The sequence below is a fragment of the Pituophis catenifer genome, unplaced genomic scaffold (genome assembly GCF_029215685.1).
Source record: "Pituophis catenifer annectens isolate HBS135680 unplaced genomic scaffold, rPitCat1.0.hap2 SCAF_2, whole genome shotgun sequence".
Classification (NCBI taxonomy): domain Eukaryota; kingdom Metazoa; phylum Chordata; class Lepidosauria; order Squamata; family Colubridae; genus Pituophis; species Pituophis catenifer.
This window is the reverse complement of record NW_027256882.1, coordinates 170,215,142-170,234,990: the sequence shown is the minus strand read 5'-3', so window position 1 is coordinate 170,234,990 and position 19,849 is coordinate 170,215,142. Positions and strand designations below refer to the sequence as shown.

Genomic DNA, 19,849 nt, shown 5'->3' with positions numbered 1-19,849 from the left:
CATGGGGCACCAATCCAAAACCGGGGTTCTGTGACCACAGAGACACCACCCCAAAAAAATCTGTCAAAATTTCCTAGCAAATTGTCCTTTTAAAATAAAATTACCTAAACCTTCAAAATCCAAAATTATGGGATAAAAATGTTAGCTTTGCTCCCTAAATTGATATCATGTCACTGTCACATCTTTTGTAGATCTCTGAGGCCAATTTTGTTTCAGAAACTAATCCTTGACTCCAGGGTGATTGTCCCCCCATAATAAAAGCATATAAAGTAAATAGTAAAGGTAAGTAGTAATTAAGTAGTAGGAATGCCTGTACTACTAGCATGGGAGAGGATCTGACAGGCTCCAGGCCATAGAATTTTATTTATGATTTATAAATAAACAGAAAAATAAATATTAGGTCTAGTGCAAGGATAAAACCAAAAGTTACTGCTTCAAACAATATTTGCTAGAGGAAGTGGCAAGTCTGTATTATTCACAGTGTAATTATTTATTTATAAATCAAACATATATGTCCCCTAACTCTGGATGGCAAACACTTTAAAATGAGATCCAGGACAACAAAAATATGGCAATAACTCATAGACGAATACATCCAGCATTAACAAAATTCCCACTAAGTCATGTATTTCCTAATCCAACATCCAAGAAAAAAGCCAGTTTTTCAAGGCCCATTTAAACAGCAGCAAAATCAGGCAATTCAAACTTCCAGTGATTACTATTCCGACAGGGAAACACTGTGACAACAGTAGGCCTACAGCCTGGGTCCTATCAGATGATACTGCTATAAAGATAGGACCTGAGTAATGCCCACTGTCATATCTTAATCAGACTAACAAAAGCACAGGGAGAAAAGTAGTCCCTCAAATAGCCAGACTCCCTATACCCGTGATAGCGAACTATGGCACGTGTGCCACAGGTGGCACGGGGAGCCATAACGGTGGGCACGTGAGCTCAGCTCCAGCTGTTTCCTGTCTCTGGAGGGCCTGGGGGGTGGGGAAGGCCCGTTTTTCACTCTCCCCAGGCTCCAGAGCCTTTCTAGGAGCCTGGGGAAGGCGAAAACGATGGGACCGGAAGTCGGCAAATGGGCCATTTCTGGCCTCTGGAGGGCCTCCAGGGGGCATTTTCACCCTCCCCAGGCTCCTAGAGTGGCTCTGGAGCCTGGAAAGAGCAAAAAAGGGGCCTACCGGGCCCACCAGGCCATCACATGCCAAAAGCAGGGGGTCGTGCGTGCATGCACTGAGTGCATAGAATTATAGCTGTGAGCACGTGCACATGCGACCCCGCCCTGCACTCCCCCTGCTTTTGGCACACGATGGCAAAAAGGTTAGCCATCGCTGCGCTATACTATGAAAGACTTTATTGGTCCCATCAGGTAACTAAGGTATGAATAATTAGGAAAAGATATGAATGTGGTCTAAAATAACTGTGACATTAAAGACATTATATCAGGGGTGTCAAACTCAAAGCCCACAGGCCTTCCTGGAAACAGCAAAGGACCAGCCTGTGGTGCCTCTGCCAGCAAAAATGGAGCTCGGGAGGGCCACTCCGTTTTTGCTGGCAGAGGGTTGCAGGAGGCTGTTGCAGCTGAAAACGGAGTTTGGGAGCCCATTTTCGCTAGCAAAGTGCTCGAGCCACCACAAGGCACCCCAACATGAGTGACATTGAGCTGGCCATGCCCACCCTGGCCATGCCCACCCCAGCCCTGAGGTCAAACACAACCTAGATGCAGCCCTCAATGAAATCGAGATTGACTCCTCCCCCCGCATTATATGATATTAGCCAAGTCTCCTTAATTTAAAGCAACAGGTTAGTAATCCTCTGTCAATCACACCTGCAGAAGGGTCTTTAAGCAAATCACTCACCTCAGTTTCCTAGCGTGTGAAAATAACTATGCTCATAAAATTTAAGACAAAGCAAAAAAAAGAAATACTGAATGGCACACTGAACTTCACGCAGTACTTTGAAGAGAGTGAGCATGGGTTTCTGTTGCATGCAATGATGGTGCAGTCTTTCCACTCAAAAAAGCAAGTTCTTACAAAAAAAAAAAGGCATATGTGCCAGAAAGATCAACACCAACTGATTTAGATCAAATCCACATGATAAGCAACCCCTAGAAAATTAAATCTTTGCTGTTGCTGTCCAAGGTGCTGCTTCAAGAGTGATCCATTAATCATCCTTTCCAGTCTTATTAAAACATTCAATCTAACACTACAAAGGCTATCCTATTGGCTTTTTTAAAAAAAATACAGGATGCCTTGTGCAGCATACAACTCAATATTCCAGGGAGGGGACAAATAGATTCATTAAATGACTTGACAGCAAAAAGACTTTTTATAGCCTTAATGTGTAGCTGCTATCACAGAGCTGGCATGAGGTCAGCAGTGTAAATTCTTAAAGCAGAAGGAAATTTTTGCTGCTGGGGCATTTAGGGCTGAGTGCAAGCAGATGCTCTAATAAAATATTTGGCAGGAAAAGAGAACAAGCTGCTAAAGAGGAGGAAGTCAGTAGGGAGGGACGGATGGATGGAAGCTAAGATGAAGAAATCCAAATGAAAAGGAAAGCAAATTTTGTCACTGCCAGAGATCAATAATGGGTTGTTTTTATTTGCAAGCTGAAGAACTGGACACTCTTCCAAAAGAGAAACATTCATAAAACAGGCCCTCTTTCATATGGCAAAAACTGAAAAATATTCAGCTTCTGAAAAGAGGAAGCCAATATAGTTCCATGTCTAGCTGCCGGTCTTTTTCAGGAGAAATGCAATCATTCAGGCACTGGTTGGGACCACATTCTAAAGTTAACCAATTCCTTTTGGAAAACTTTATTTAGGTTATTTTAAACCTACAATGCACAATGATTCCTCCAAACAGAAAAAAAAAGTTAACATTTCATTTAATACAAATAAAATCAGAACAAGAAAGGAAAAATCACAATGATAGAAACTTGCTTGAAAAGGATTTAAGCATTTCAAAATGTGTGGGTGCACACATATAGGCTTGGAATAACCTTCTGAAGATTTTGAAAGCATGAAAGGAACACACAAAGTGTATTAGCTGGAAGGGTTCTTCTGAGTCATCGATTCCAACCCTCCAATCAATATAGAAATCCACTACACCATATTCAGAGATAGCTATCCAGATTTCATCTAAAGATCTTCAGTGAGAGATCAATAAATCGCTTTATTCCACTGCCTAACAATTTCTACTGTTAGTGAAAGTTTCTTCTTAATATCCATCTAAATCTTTTAAAAAAAAAAATTAACACATTGATCCTTATCCTGCTCTCAATTTCAAAAAGAAACAGCTCCACTCCCTTACATCTGACTGTTCTGCCCCAGCTACGGACCCCAAAGAACACAGCACACACGAAGTCTGTACAAACCTTAGTTTACTAAATTAAATCCGGTTTTTTTTTTCAAACAAAGGCTGTTAATTAACTTTCTTAACAGCCTACAAGAATCCAAAGAATAAATAATCTTAATCTTACTATGGTTGGCAGAAAGCCCAGAAGCAATTTGCAGAGAACTAAGATCAATGCACGAAAGAGAGTGAACGAAGTTGTTCCCTGCAAATTGCTTCAGTAGGCATTCCTTCTTAAATAGGCTAAGGGAGTGGCCAATTAGCCCCAAGACTTACTCTCGAGGAGACCTCCTCCTGAGGAGCCACTCCTGCCTTTTGGCAGCTCTGCGTGCCCGTGCATCGAGAAGAGGCTCCTCCTCTTTGTCCTCTTCACTTAAGGGAGGTTCTGGAGGTTCTGAAGGCCCTGACTGAATCCCTGCCTCTGGCACCACATCTTCTCCAGCCTCATTGTCTGACTCAAGTGCCAGCTGCACAGGCTGCTGGCGCAGCACCACACCAACCTCCTCACTGTCCGAATCAGCCACCAGCCGCACAGGCCGCATACGGGCCACAACACTCACAGGGCTCAGATACAGATAGTCCTTGACTTACAACTAGTTGCTTAGGCTCATTCAAAGTTATGGGCTTTGGGGCCCTGGGCTCTTATGACCCTACTTTAAAATTCCAATGGCTGTTCTTCCAATGGGAGTCATATGATTGCATTTTGGGTGCTTGGTAGCCAGCTCACATTTATAGCCATTTGCAGTCTCCTGTGATCAAGTGATCGCAATTTATGATGGGTTTTTTTTTCCTGGAAATCGGTCTTTTTTATTTATAGAATAATTCTTTATTGGCCATGTGTGATTGGACACACACTTGTAGTTGCTGGCAAAGAATGCCCATTGCAGATAAAGGAATTGCTTAACAGCTGTGGCACTCACTTAACAACTGCCTTCAAAAAAAGGTTGTGAAATTGGGCAGTCCTGTGTTGACCTGCTTAATGACCAGGATGATTTATGATGGTAATTCTGGCAATTACGGTCAAAAGTCAAGGACTATCTGTATTTGTAAAGTGTTGTTATATTTCCTCTTCATTTTGCAAGCTAAACAAACCCTGATCCTTTAACCATTCCTTATAGGGTTTGGCTTTCAGACCAGTGGTGGGTTTCAAATTTTTTTATACCGATTCTGTGGGTGTGGCTTGGTGGGCGTGGCATGGCTTGGTGGGTGTGGCTTGGTGGGCGTGGCAGGGGAAGGATACTGCAAAATCCCCATTTCATCCTGACCAACTGGGACTTGGGAGGCAGAGAATAGATGGGGGTGGGGCCAGTCAGAATTTTTACTACTAGTAGGTTCTCCAAACTACTCAAAATTTCCACTACTGGTTCTCCAGAACTGGTCAGAACCCACCTCTGTTTCAAACCCCTTATTATCCTGGTAGCTCTCCTTTAAATCTGTCTAATTTTTCCATGTCTACTGTATTTTCAGGTTTGTTGCCCAGAATCAACAGAATATTCCAGGTGCAATCCAGCTCATGCTTAATTTAATGGAGTGCAACATATTTACATTACAGTCTGTATCACACAACAACATGTCTCTTAATTTCTTAAACTGTATTGGGTTTTTCTTACCTGTTGTAATGAATGCTTGCTCATGCAGTTCAGAGTTCACTACTGTTTTTCTAGTGTAATTTTTTTTTTACACATTGCCCCCAAACCAGGATATCCCAAACCTGTTGCGATACAAATGAATGTTCATACCCAGATTCAGGGAATGTATACTTGTCCACAGAACCATTCGTGAGCACCCACTGTGAATGTTCAACAAGTAGCAAATACTCTGGACCATCACACTATTTAGACCCATATTTATTCATCAAGTCCACAAAACGAGATCTTGTCAGATGCTCTACCGAGATCAAAGCCAACATCCATAGCATTTCTTGGTTTTTCAGAGTAGCCATAGTGTCCTGAGTAGGGATAGTTATTCTGACATTATTTATTCTTGAGAAACTTATGGTTTCTGGTATGATAAAATTACTTTTCAAATACTTGCGGACATCAAAATTAACAATCTAATATTTTGCCAGTACATACACTAGACATAAACTAAGTCTGTCTGCAGTTTCCCAGATTCTCCCTGTTTTGAGTATTGGGACTATGTTCGCTTTTCTCCTGTTCTTGAGAAATGTTCAAATATTACAATCAGTGATTTGGAGTTCACTTCTGCCAGCTCTTTTCCTACCTTGAAATGTAATTCATCTGGTTTAGAAAGCTAAATTTGTTTACTGTAGCAAAGTGGGCTCTTACTATATATTTTTTCATCCTGCATCTTGTTTCTCACTTTCAAGTGCATTGAGAGGGTTATGAAATTCTGCCTTCTCCCTATTCCCCTTTATTATTTTCCCACCTTCCCTGAAAAACAGGTTAACAGTCTCCTTGCCTCTTATTTTAGACATACCCTCAATCCCCCGCTTCATATTATACTTTGCATTCCTACCTAGCCTTGTCTCACTCTGAACTTTGCCTTCCTAACTCCATCTCAACCGGTTCATGCTACAAGTTTCTACTCTTCTGTACAGGTACTCTTCAACTTACAACATTTCATTTAGTGACCATTCAAACTTACAACGGCAGTGGAAAAAGTGACTTACGACCATTTTTTCACACTTATGACCACTGCAGCTTCCCCATGGTCACGGGATCAAAATTCAGATCTTGGCAACTGACTCATATTTACAACGGTTGCAGTGTCCTGAGTTCACGGGATTCCCTTTTGCGACCTTCTGTCAAGCAAAGTCAAATGGGGAAGTTTCATTCACTTAACAACCAGGTTGCCAACTTAACCACTGCAGTGATTCACTTAATAAACGTGGCCCAAAAAGTCATAAAGTGGGGCAAAATTCACTTAACAATCACTTAGCAACAAAAATTGGGGCTCAGTTGTGATCGTAAGTCGAGGACTACCTGTAGTCATCAACTCCTGCTGAATTCTTATACAACTCCTCCGCTTGTCAGAGAGTTCACTCTTCGTGTATACCAGCCTCTCAATGTTTTCTCTCTTTTTCTTCTCCTGTGGATTGTGCTTGTGCTTCCAGAATTTCCATTTGCTTTTGACATGCCATCTCAGAATTGATGGGGATTACAATGGTCTCTGACTCCTTGGGACCCCTTTCTTGTCTCCTCTGTTATGGAACAAGTCCCTATGCCTTAGAGACTCATCTTGCTTCCCTTCAAGAAGTCTCTGAGCAACACCTGAGGGCCCTTCACCTTCTATGATGAGTCTCAGAAAAGAAAGGCTCTCCAATCATTTCACCTTCTCCTCCACTAAACACACCAGACTGTATTTACAACAGATATACAATAAGAGTAAGAAGATGAAAATGGTACCCACATCACAAGACACCATAACTGTTCCCTCACTCGCCATTTTTTCAACAAGATCTAAGACAAAATCCCAGCTCCCTGGCTGAACTCCCTGGCCTTGTCCTTAAATACCCCAGTCCAAGATACAAAGAACTTTTGACTTTGGAACTCTTTTGGTGGAAAATGACATTTTCAGTGGGGGGGGAGGAAAGACAATCAGAATGGTTGGTTGAGAAACTTTCAGCTCCATTTCTTTTCTATTAATGGTCTCCCATTTCATCTCTTTGAGTTTTCCTAGCCAAAACTGGATTAATTTTCATACTGAGCACACCGTAAAACAAAAGTAGCTGGAGCACGACTTCATTTCAAGCATTTCACGCCCACTTGAACTGTGGCTAATTCAAAGGAGAGCTGAAGAAGGAAAGAATTCCAATTTAGCATTGGACGTGTGTAGGGAAAGAGCACAGCCTCGCTTTTCCATTCGTTTGGGTCTGCCTTCTTCCTACCTAGTTCTCACAGCCTCAGCAGACTGAAACGTTGCCCTCCTCCTGAGAGAGTTTAATTTGGCATTAATTTGGGTACAACTTAAATTCAGTTCACATTAGTTGTCTAAAAGCAATGAAGCAAACTCATCCAACTAGCATGAATCCATTTAATACATTCTGCATTTAATTTCACACTCGCCTGTTCACGCTTCTGCGTTCATAAACAGAATAGATAAGATGTGTGCAGAATCAGCCAATAACTGAGAAAGCTTTCAAAGAGGCTATTTGTGGTGAGAAGAGATAGGTTCAGAAGAACAGGGCTGTTCAGTCTTGGGATCATTCAATGTATGCATGCCTCAATTCTGTACAGCTCATGAACAATTGAAGAATAAGCTTATACAGTGTTTTATTCAATGCTAAGACTCACTGGAACAGGATTGACCATTTGAATCCTTCATCCTTTGTCTGTGTATGTGCATTTTTATTTTACTAATGTGGCAGAGCCAGCAACATCTGTAAGTGAAGAGGCACATAAGAGGCACCATCTTGATTTCCTCAAGCCCTTTCTGCAGCTTCCTAGGAAGCATTAAGAGGAAGGAAGGCAGATGGAAGAGGAACAGGAAGGCAAAATGCCCACAGCCTTCTCATACTCGGTTTTAATCATGAGGTTCCTTTCCAGCCTGGAGCTTTGCTAGAACAGAATAAATTCGTCCAGCTCTACCCCCAGAACATTTCTGCACACCTAAATACAGCACCCTGACATTTTTTGTCTTGTTCTGTTTTTGTTACTTGGCCATGTGAACATTTCCAATTTATCTACCCATAAACATGCCATGCAAAATGAATGCAAATGTGATTTTTTTTTTTTTAAAAAAAGGAAAAAGTCCATGAAAGTTGAATTTCCTAAAATTATTACACTGTCAAATTAATGCAGCCTCCCGCCATTCATATTGACTCATCTGAATTCAAATTCATTCACTTTCAAAGCATTCCCAGCTCCATTTGAATTTGAAGCTACCCGAAGGAGGCACATTTGACTCTGTATGCCTACTGGAGTTGAGAGGGTACCTAAATCTAAATCACAGATTTCTTTTCAGCATGCGTGACAATTTTGCTATGCAGAGTTGGTTCACCTGGCCCATGGCATCTGGTTTGACATGCAGGAATAGCACACTGGACTGTTTATATACAGAACCTGATTCTAAAAATATCCAATACAAGACCGCTGATTAAATGCATTTCATTCCTGGTTCTCAGAAGGCTGCATTGGGATAAGAAAAGTTACTCAAGTCATATCAAGTAAGTAGAATAATGGCTGATGAGATTTGTAATCTACCACATCTTGAAGTGAACAGCTTGCGGAAGATTGAGCCAAGGAATACTCAATGAAGCCTTTGGGCACCCTCTAATCAAATTGTGTGCTGGGAAAACATACAACTCGCTGCAAGAAAAGACAGTGATAGGGATGCACAGTATCGGAAAGCCCTGTCTATCATTATTAATCATGAAGAGTGGCTAGAAAATCATTTTCTGTAACATACAAAAGACAGAATTTCAATATTAACAATTCAGAATCCCTGCTTTTATACATATTGAGATAGCACATCTGCAGAGTGTCACCTTGAACAAGGGTAGTCAGTGGTTCATTTCTCTAGTTTCCTGACTTAAGCCAACAGAACAGTTTATTTCTGAACATGGTGGCCCCCAAATATGTCAGACCAACTGCTCCCATCAGTCACACCCACACCCTTTTGGCTGAGAATGTGGGGAACTGTCATTCTAACACATCTGAAAGTCTTTAGATTGCAAGAAGCAACTAATGGAAATCCAAGGTGACAGATGATGATAGATAGATAGATAGATAGATAGATAGATAGATAGATAGATAGATAGATAGATAGGCAGGCAGGCAGGCAGGCAGGCAGGCAATGAAATCAGACTGATTCCTGATATTGATAGCTCCTATTCTCCTTGTCTATTCGCTGTTGCAGTTTGCATTGATAGGAACTAGAGTCGAACATAGGATAAAGTTGCAATATTCTAATCCAGATGCCCTAACTTCTTTCAAGGAAGACCATAATGCAACAAAGACTACCAGGGATCCTGGATACAGAATGGAAGAATCATGACTCTGATGCACCAACGATCAGAGTGGGATTCAGTTCACTGTGTAACCTTGACTAAACTACTACTTCTTACTACTAAGTAGTACCTGATCTCCCACAGAGGTTAATCAAATCAGGCATAAGTCAGAAAGTGCTGGGTTCAATTAGATCTCCTGTAAGGTATTCTACATAGGACAAGCTCCAAGGCAAATCCACAAGCTTAAGTTTGCAGAAATCATCCACCAACATGGTTTCTAGAAGAATTTGAGAAATATCTGTGCTAACAGCAACTCTCTGGCTGCCTGTTATTTTTACTTCTTTATATGGCTTCTGTCCAAGTTACTTCAGATAATGCCCTTTCCTCTATCCCAGAATAACTGCCCACATTTGCTAAGGGTTTGGGATCAATCTTTCTTTGTATGAGTAGTCCTTGGCTTATGGCCACAATTGGGATCAGAATTTCCGTGATGGACAGAAAAGAGCTTGCTAATGAAATCAGATTGCTTCCTCGTGCTGATAGCTTTCCATCAAGAACAACAAGCAAGATGGTTTTAAGTGAGTCCCCCCCCCACCACTGACCTTTTTTTGCCACAGTTGATGAGTGAATTAGTGCACTCAACTGTGATGGTGCAACCATCAATTGGTTCTGTTAAATGAATCCAGCTTCCCCCATTGCTTGTTGGAAGCTGGCTGGAAAGGTCACAAATGGAGATCACCTGATCCCAGGATGCTGCAACTAATACATGTCAGTTGCTGAGTGCCTGAATTTTGATGACCATGGGGATGCTATGACAGTTTTTAGTTGAAGGACCAGTTGTAAGTCACTTTTTTTCAGTGCCACTGTATCATTGAGTGGTCACCAAATAGTTGGTTGTAACTCAAGGACAACCTGAATTGCCTGCCCAATTCTCTAAAGTGCCTTCCTAGCTGATTTGATATTCGATCCTAACTTCTATGTGGGTTTTTCAAAAAGCTTTAACAACACAGAATGTTATGTATTCACAATTGCTTCTCAATTGATTTTAATTTCTCTGGTTTTAACTTTAGAAATCTTCAGCAATGCAATCCTATATTTATATTAACTGGAACAAAGGAACTACTGCATTTTCTTGTGAGTAGGTACACAGACTGCATTACATGGGCTTTGTGCAATATAACAAATCTTATTAATGTTATTGGTATTCAAGGAAATATGCTTAAACAACAAAAGGATAGTTTTAAAAATCATACAGCAAATGTGATTATTAGTTCAATTTATATAGTTGCCCATCACTTATATTTTATTAAAGGATAAAACCCAAATCTTTTATAATTTCCTTTTTTTAAACAAAAAAGGGGGTTTCAAATAATTATTAAAAATGGGAAGGAGTGCGACAGCTTTCCCTGAAAAAGACTGAGTTGAACTGCTCCTATGAGAAGACAAGGAGGGCTTGTTCTAATGACAGAAAAAAATATATAATGTAATATTTTGGAGCTCTCAAAGTCAGCAATGGGCAAGAATGGAGCAACCAAGGTCCAGAATTTGGTTTCCTGAATGTTTTTAAAGGCTGCTGGGCCTAAATCAGGAGCAGAAACCTTTGAGAAAACCCCATCCACTCTCAAAATCAAAGTTATCATTTTGAAGGTGAATTTCAGGTTGTTTGGGGAAGACATGTGTGAATGGTTTGCCTTCTATGGGCTCTACTCACAATTCAAAGTCCTTAAATTAGATGAATGAACACTGAATGCAGGCAATTTAGGAGAAACTGTGGTTTAAAGGATGGGAATGGAAGGCTTCGGGCAGCTTTCTGCTCCCACTATTGACCATCATTTGGGCAAGAGAAAAATAGACCTTCAACATCTGGCCCATTATTCTCAGTAAAGGAGTCCAACACTGTAGGCTCCACTGTGATGAAGAATCCCCTGACAGAATGCTTCTGATTATTAGGACTAAAGCAATATGTTGCTCCTATGCTCTTCCACCCCAACAATGGATTTATTTTTCATAGAAGGCAAGGGGAAATATTGTGGTCATTGAGATGGAGAAAATAATATTCCTCCTGTGAGGAACGTTGCTATTAGATGCATGTCTTCTCTTGGATTAAGAGATTTAGCTATTTTTCTGCATCAGGAGTGAATTTAAAAGTAAAACTTTCTGGAGTAGAATTCATAAAGCCATGGGAGGGAGCTCAGGGAGGTGGGGCGGGGGAGTTGGAGAGAGTCCATTTAGTCAATCCAACCTGATCCCAGAGAGACTTTGCTTAGACTTCTAGCAAGTAAGATAAATGTCTGGCACATCTGATGACACATAAAAGACTAACTCCATAAATTACTTATGGATGCAGCAGAAGTCTTCCCTTTGGAGGCTTACATAAAAGACCATTTGATTGTATAATTTTGTCTGTGCAACACACTCATATCGCACCATAAAGCATGGAAACTATTATTGTAAGGTCTACAGCAAAGGTCATGCAACAAATAATGAATGGTTTTGCACCAAGTGTGAGACTTTTAGCTTTTTTTTTTTTACCCATGGACTTATGTCTTGTTTATAAGATTCAGAGTTCCATCTGTTGTCAAAACACAATTTATATCAGCACAGTGTTGTACATTGCTCGCTGCTGTGAAATTTATGGAAAAAGCTTCAGAAGTTGACCATCCAGATAATTTTCTTTCTGCTTTCAAATATCAAAAACTCACTTAGGTTTCTTACATGTGAACTCAAGGACTGGCCAGAGCTTCTAAAACAATTGCTTTCATATTAATCTCCTAAAACTCAAAGTGAAACTGCTATTCTTTAAAAAAAAAACAAAAAAAAAACTTTTAAACCTGCGGTCTCAGTACTCAATTCACTTAGGATTAAATTTCCTTGAAATAAAAACGGGGCTCCATTTGAACGAAAACATCGTGACCATTCTCCATAGTCATCTTCCAAAGAAATGAAAACCTATTCAAGGGGGATATCACCATTGACAGCTAACTGTGATATTAAGAAATACCACACTTTTGCAGTTCAGCTAAATATTGCCCTCGAGATTAGAAAAAAAAAAAACCTTTACTCTTTTGCCTGAAAATGTATTGTCTAGGCTATTAATTCATTTTAGCTTTATTTTTCTAAACCTCTTTTCAGAGACAGAAAGGAATTTATAACTACTGCCAACCTTAGATTTCTTAGAAATCATGCCTTTATGCAATATGCTAATATTGAACAAAACAAGAGGATTTACTGTAGGAAGTCTTTCTGGAGAGGCAGCTCAGTATGTAGGGATTAAGGTACTCTTGGGTTCTTGTTATATTCCAAGCATTGGTTCTTTTCCTGCAGACGTTTCATGACCAGACTAGTAACATCACCAATGCACTGAGCTATACGTATTCTGTCATATGTTTCACCTTGACCTATATTCTCTATTATAGGACCAAGGGGCCAAGGAAACCTTGTTTCAGATCCACCCTCAGCCACAGAAACTGATTGGGTGATTGCTGTAGGTTAAAAGAAGAGGAAACTCCCATCAAAGCTCTGGAAGGAAAGGAGGGGCATAAATCTAACAAATCAAAAACTCAAAAAGATACTGGATTATAACTAATCACTGGGGTTTTTGCTATTGTTTTTCTTATGAAGCCAGCTACATATGTTCAAAATACAGTAGGCATCTTTTGAACTAAAATATGAGCTTTCCACTTGTTGACTCCTAAGAAAACTCAATCAATTGACAGTGCTATTCAGAAGCAAAGCCATTTGGTATATACAGTATACAGTGTATATGGCAATTATACAACCTAAGGCTGTGTTCACAACAATGTGCTTAACTAGGTCAGGTAAAGTCTTAGCAGATCCATCCATCCATCATGAGGCTTGATTAGCTGCTGCTTCTGCTTCTTTGCCACAGTGAATTACACAAATCTAGATCACTTTATTATTTATGGTTCAGTGTACTGTGTCAAGTGAGAAAGTGGGTTAATTCAGTAAATGTTAGGGGAAGCATGTTGTGTGAATGCAGCCAATACATAAAGCAGCTCCTGTTCATGAAAAGAAAGTTTCATTTAAAGGAACTATTTAAAAAAAAAAAATACACAGAAAGCATACAGAACAAAAGGAAATGGTGACAATTCATGCTGAGATGTCTGGTAATCCCAGGAATGTCAGTATAACTGGCTGGCACCTTTTGAAAGAAGACGGGCTTAAAATGCCATGTGCTTTCCCCAACAGCAGGAGGCAAACCTCAGAAATGCAACTTGGCAGGACAATTGAAATTTCAACTACTAAGGCTTTTCGAATGGTATTTCACCATATCTCCCAATGCCTGGGAGTGAACACAAGCACATCACCAATTCAACAGTGGGATGGCTTGCATCAGATCATAAATGTCAAAACATTTGCATCCTCACAGCCCCAGTGGGAGAAGAGTACAAGGCTGCCAATTAATAAAAGCATACTGTATATCCAGCAATGGGCACAAAATCAAGAACCGTAGGTGAAATGTATAGTCTAATTTTAAATTTATCCTGAATAGCTGACATCATCTTGCTTTGTGCCCTGATTTATTTATTTATTTTCCCAAATCCTCACCAATTCAAGAAAACAGGGAAGTTGTAGAATTTGGTTCTTAACAGATTGCATGAACCCCTAAACTATAAACACGAGTTCCAGGTATATTAGTAAAGAAATTAATACAAGTGGGAGATGGCTGAAAAGGCCTATTACATGCACAACGGCCAAATTGATTAATGGCATATAAAGGCAGAGATCTCTGTAATGGTAGTTTAATACTCTGATGATGTCAGCAGATGGCTGACGAAAGCTTAGTTAAATAAAATTTTAATTATTTTAAAATTTTAAGTTCTGGAGCTCCTAACCCACATGAAAGTATAAGGATTTATTGCAAGTGAAAAAATAAGCCACGGTATTGTGTGAAAACTAGACAGCATCCTGGGATTCTTCTGGTTTTTGCACGAGCTATTTGGAAACCCTCTACAGGATAATAATAAAAAAAATCCAACAGAGAAAGTAGAACTATGGTAATTTCTTACACGCCATACCCTTTATCCAGTTCTAATTTTGTCCACCGAGAGTGCTATTAAGAGGCCACTCAAGGACATGATGAATATTACCCTATGTAATATTAAACATACATTCTTGGCTATTTAAATATGTGCATGTTTGTGAATACCCTCAGAACATCTAACATGCAGATAGAAACTTTTTTTTTTCTAATTAAGCATACACTTTCAAGAACGTGTTGGCTTTACATCCAGATTACAGGAAGTAATAAATGCAAAGGAAAACTGTTAATCTCAGGTGAGAAAATGCCCTAAGGCAGTTGAGTGAGATAAGGACAGACCAATGTTGTGCCAAATTGAAAGGAATTAGCACTTCAAATTGAAAGCTGTGATGTTCAGTTTCCTTTCCACTGGGACCTCAGCCTTTCCCACTGTGAAATAGACACACTTAGCTTGCTCTACATCAGGTGAATACACTGAAGAAAGCAATAAGAGATGAGCGTTCAAGTGGATAGACTTGCTGCAGCTGACAAAGCTGGATTCCTTGGAATGGATAGGTGGCATCCGGCAGGGCTCCAGGATGATCTAGAAGCTTCTTGGCAGAGATCCATTCATTCATTTGTTCCAAGCGTATTTTCAGTCACCACAGCTAACCTCCACTTTCTCTTCTGGCAAGGGAAAGACCATTTCCATTTTAGGATTTACCCATTCCAGGACATCGATAGCTTTGCATATCTACCAGTCCCACCTCTCTTTGCTTATAGTATTTGCTATTTGTGATCAGGAAGCTCCTTCTCCCAGCCCTAAGAAACATTGGTCCTATCAAATCCTAGATACTGAAGTCTTAGAAATGAGCAGAGCACTTGACATCCATCATCTTTCTTAGTTTGTTTCTCCCATGTCCCTATAATTAACCAGACATGAAAAGTGTACACACATTTTACTTATGGAATTGATAGAGAGTAAAGAGGTAGCAAGCCATATTATCCTGTACAAATTTGCATCACTTGCTGTACTATCAAATTACAGTCACTAGTGTAATTCCAACACATGGATATATAAATCAATGTGCCCTTAAGCTTCACAGTGAGATGCCTATTATCGGCATTAGACTTCATCTCCATTCTATCTCCAAAGATCCTCTCTAATTCCTATGTGGAGAACAATATTCCAATCCTATGGCTTCCTTTCTTTTTAATGCTGAGGAAATACCCATTACGTTACCTATGCATCACAGTCCATCAATCTATCCAGCAATTTCAAAATCAGCAACTCGGCTACAACCTCACCAAGGATGTGGGGATTCCTTTTCAAGAGTTTATTGGTTAACTGATTTTCTAACTGCTTCGTATGCATGTGGGTTTAAGTACAAACAGACAGGTACCGGTATATGGAGACAGAAGCAAAATTGGGAGAGGATCAGACCCGATCTGTTTATCAAAAACCTTTATGGGCGTTTCCTACTCTAAACATTTATTGACTTGCTACTACTATTTGAAGCTTATCTTATTCTATAAACATACCCAGAGAAACTGTTTAAAGGCTGTAGATATTGTTTAAAACATCAAATGAATCCTACACAGTGGAAGAATAGATTTTGTTGCACTTGTATACAGCAATATTGAAAAATCAAAACATCTCAGGCACAAATACACTAATTCACCAATTCCAGTATGCTCTGCAGAGCTCACAACCAGTCTACATTTCAGAACCTTTCTTCCCCATTATACACCCAGACTTACAGAGCTGAGAATTTCTCCTTTAAGAATTGGAGAAAGTTTTCCACCGGTTGAAAAATCTACTCAAATAAGCATGAAAGGGGGGGAAAAAACGATGGGAAGGAGAGAACTGTTAATTCTGTCTCCCAGCTGAAAAGAAATAAAGCAATCCATCCAAATGAACCCTTCAATGGGCCTGAAAAAAAAAAATCACAGCGGTGGGAAAGGACTGGCATGGAGGTTTTCAGCAGAGGAGAATGGTGTGGAGACCCCAAAGAAACCAATATTTGAACAAGGGAAGATGCTTCCCTGAAAGAGTCTAGGAGGAGCCCAGGGAAGTGATCCACTGCAGTTAGGACTAGCCACAGTCAGGAGAATGGTTGGGGGGGACAGGACGACGAGAATCCTTCTTTTCATTCCAGAAGGGTTGCATAGCAGAATAATAGGAGGGATCATTTAACAAAGTTTCAGAGGAAACATTGGTAAAAAGAGGGCAGTAGCAAAAAGGAAGACATCTAGTCCTCCCTCCCCAAACCCCTTCAGCCTTTAGAAGAGATCAAAAGAGTGAAAGAATCAAAACAACCCTCAAAGAAGTCGAGAATAAGAGCTCCAATTGGGTTGGAGACATCTGGGCAGAGGAGATAGTTCATACAGCACTAGTTCTGTTGTGAATTAAGAGAGAAAGACATCAGGACACCACACTCATTCACCCAGACATCCATTCAGAAGTCTTTCGGATCATTTTAAGCGACTTAGTCCAGCGAGCAGGAGATTTTCAAGTTGAGGAAGCACCCCTTAGTCCCAATCTGTCATAAATCCCCATTCCAAATGTCGAAGACTAACGTTACCCCGCTCTGCAATTTTTCCCAAGTTCAACTGAAAAACTCCCAAATCTCGATCCCGCCGCCGTGGGCAGGCAACTCTCATTTCCCTCCCGGTTGGTGTGAAGTCTGGCCGCGAGGCTGCCTAATTCCTACGGGAGGACATATAAAAAGGGGGCTTGATTTAACCTCTTGTTTCCTAACCAACGTTCTCCCACCGAAAACCTCTGAAAATGAAGTTGTCTCTCCAACATTTTTTTTTTTTTTACACCCGCACACATCTATGCAGAAGTAGAAAGGGCCAAGCAGGGGGGAAAAGTGTCTTTCCCTCCTAGGTAGGATAAAGAAGCTTTGACGATAGATCGGAACCGAGCCGCCTCTCTCGTTCCCCCCCCCAGCAGCCCCCAAACAAGACCCATCGCGACGCAACTTAGAAAACAAACGCCAGACTCAGGTGAATAAACCCGTCTCGTCGGAATGGCAAAGAGACCAAACCCGGGAAACCCCCTTTCCGGGATGAGGTTGGGAAAGGAGGCAACTTCTTGGATCGCTCGCTCGCTGCGCTCCTTTGGCGCAACTGAGTTAGAAACGAGGTGGCTCAGTGGCTAAGACTCTGAGTTTGTCGATCAGAAAGGACGGCGGTTCGAATCCCTAGTACAGGTCTCCTGCGTGAGCAGGGGGTTGAATTAGATGACCTCCAAGGTCCCTTCCACCTCTGTTACTGTTACTAGAAACGAAGGGCAGGAAAGGGCAGGGTCCCCTTCCCGCCAAAAAGTCAGGCGATCAAGCCCTCCAGAGCCACTAAGCGAGGTCCATCGCCTCGATGGGACAGCCGCGGGGCAGCCCCTTTTCTCCAGGGTGGGTGGGTAGGAAGAGAAAGGAGAACTCACGCTTCTCTCGGAGGTGCCGGCCTGAGAGATGGTGCCATTCAGCCCCACGAGAGAAGGCAGCGTCTGGGACATCCAGTTGGTGACCATGGCCATGGTGCTGAGCACGGCGCCGATCTTCAGCAGCGGCACGGTCATGTCGCCCCCTGCCTCATGCCCCTCGCCCTCCGGCGAAGCCCGCGACGCAGCCCCCCTCCCGGCTCATCTGCCCATCAGGAAGGCTTCCGCTTTCCCGCCCAGACCGCTGAGCCGAGGAAGCGAGAGCTTCTCGCGCCCGTCCTTATAAAAGAGCCGTCCTCTGTGACGTCACAATGCCACTGGCCACTGGCCGAGCCCGCCTCGGAGTGGGGAGAGGCGGGAGGAGAAGCCAGACTCAAACGGAAAGGAACAGAAGGAGCGAGCGAACAAGACTGGCAAGCTCGGACTGCGGGTTTCTCGAGTGAAGGGTGCCGTCCTTAGTTCCTTACCCTACCTCGGAGTGAGGTACCGCTGGCTGCAGGCCTCCCTCCCTGCCAGTCTCCTCTTCCTCCTCCTCCTCCTCAATGAAACGCAGCAGGAAATCTCATCCAGTCTCTCCTTAAAACTCCTGCACCAAATACCAGTGAGCTTCATTTCTACAGCGCTAGACAAGGGTTTCCCATTTCCTTGTCTGCAGACCTCCCTCCCTCAGCCTCCCTGAAATTGATTCATTTTTCTTTTTTCTTCTCTTCTTTTCTTTTCTTTTCTTTTCTTTTCTTTTCTTTTCTTTTCTTTTCTTTTCTTTTCTTCCAATTTATATGCCGCCCTTCTCTGGAAGGACTCAGGGCGGCTTACAAGATAAAAATTCAACAATATGAATTAAATATAAGTGAAAATCCAATTAAAATTAATTAAAATGATTACAATGTAAAAAACCCCTCAACTGTTTTAAACCAAAGGATGGTAGACAATGGCTTAGATCTTCTTGGCAGTGCGTTGCCAGAATCACCGTTCTCCCATATCCCATATGCTCTCCCATATCCCATATGCGTGTCAATGTCGCCCCAGGGCCAGCTTGCCAAGCTTTACCCCCATTGAAAATTCCTCTTTGTCCTGCCCTGTTCTCCTCTTCTAGAGATGTTCACAGTTCATCCACTGGAATATCTTATGGAGTAGGTTTATACTAAGCTTTCTTGCTCCAGTAAGGCCTGTATTCAAAATTAATCAGTCTTATTGTGCATAGGCTCCATAGATGTGCAGTGCATAGCTAGAGATACTTACCAGGCAGTAAATCTTACAGAATTTAATGGGTTACCTTTCCTATTTACATTTGCAAAATCCTTCAACTCTCAACACTCCTTTCTCAAATTAATTTTTGTGTATAGAAGAGTGGCTACTTAATAGCAAATAATGTAGAGTCAAATTCCACTGGGCATAATTGGATTTAAATATGAACACATCACATTGCTGCATGTTCACTATCCTGGAAATATTCACATGGAGGTAACTCTTACTACATTCATTGGGCAGATAGCCCAATTCTAAACTCAAGAATAAGCCCAATTCTAAACTTAACTTATAAGCTAAAACTATGAGTTTTACACAGTTAAACCTATCACACACAACGGAATTTGCTGTTGAGTCATTAGCTCCATTCTATGAATTCCAAATGACACATTGTATTAAAGCACTCCACATTTGGGGATCTCAAGGCAGAAATCAACAACACTGTGATTATATTATTATTTGGCCACCTATTTTTTTTTTCCTGGCTATGAATGGATCATTGCCTAATTGCATTCTGACTTGATCCTACTGATTTTACTTTCACTTTTACAATTGAAATCAGGTCACTGTAATCCCCATTCTGCATATGATACAAGATAGACAAGCTGAGATGGGATACCAAGTGATCAGCTTTGGACTGATCCCTGGAAGCCATAGAGATTGAGATTTCAACATAGCACTCCATCCAGGTTACTCTGAATCTGAGCACAAAGGTAGAGAGCAATTTGAAATAAAATAATAATAATTCAAAGAGATGCAGGAATAGTTGGTCCAATTTCCATTATCTGAATTAATGCTGTACATACAAGATAGTAGACATATGATTATAAATACCTAATATATAGATCTTTCAAATGTTTCTGAAGGTAAACACGTTATTTGAAAGGTCTTGGGAAAAAGATGTTGCA

The 19,849-nt window shown here is 41.1% G+C and overlaps 1 protein-coding gene across 3 annotated transcripts in view; it reads right to left on the bottom strand.

Moving 5' to 3' along the window:
* Positions 1–17,834, bottom strand: part of OLFM2 (olfactomedin 2) — a 185,542-nt gene extending 167,708 nt beyond the window's left edge. For 2 of the 3 annotated variants that reach the window (XM_070935017.1, XM_070935016.1), the window contains exon 1: positions 17,700–17,834. In XM_070935017.1, the coding sequence (XP_070791118.1) occupies positions 17,700–17,834 (135 nt within the window). Of the gene's footprint in view, positions 1–6,340; positions 6,364–17,699 lie in introns of all 3 variants that reach the window. The other variant, XM_070935018.1, reaches the window with a different exon arrangement.
* Between the last annotated feature and the right edge of the window lie 2,015 nt (positions 17,835–19,849).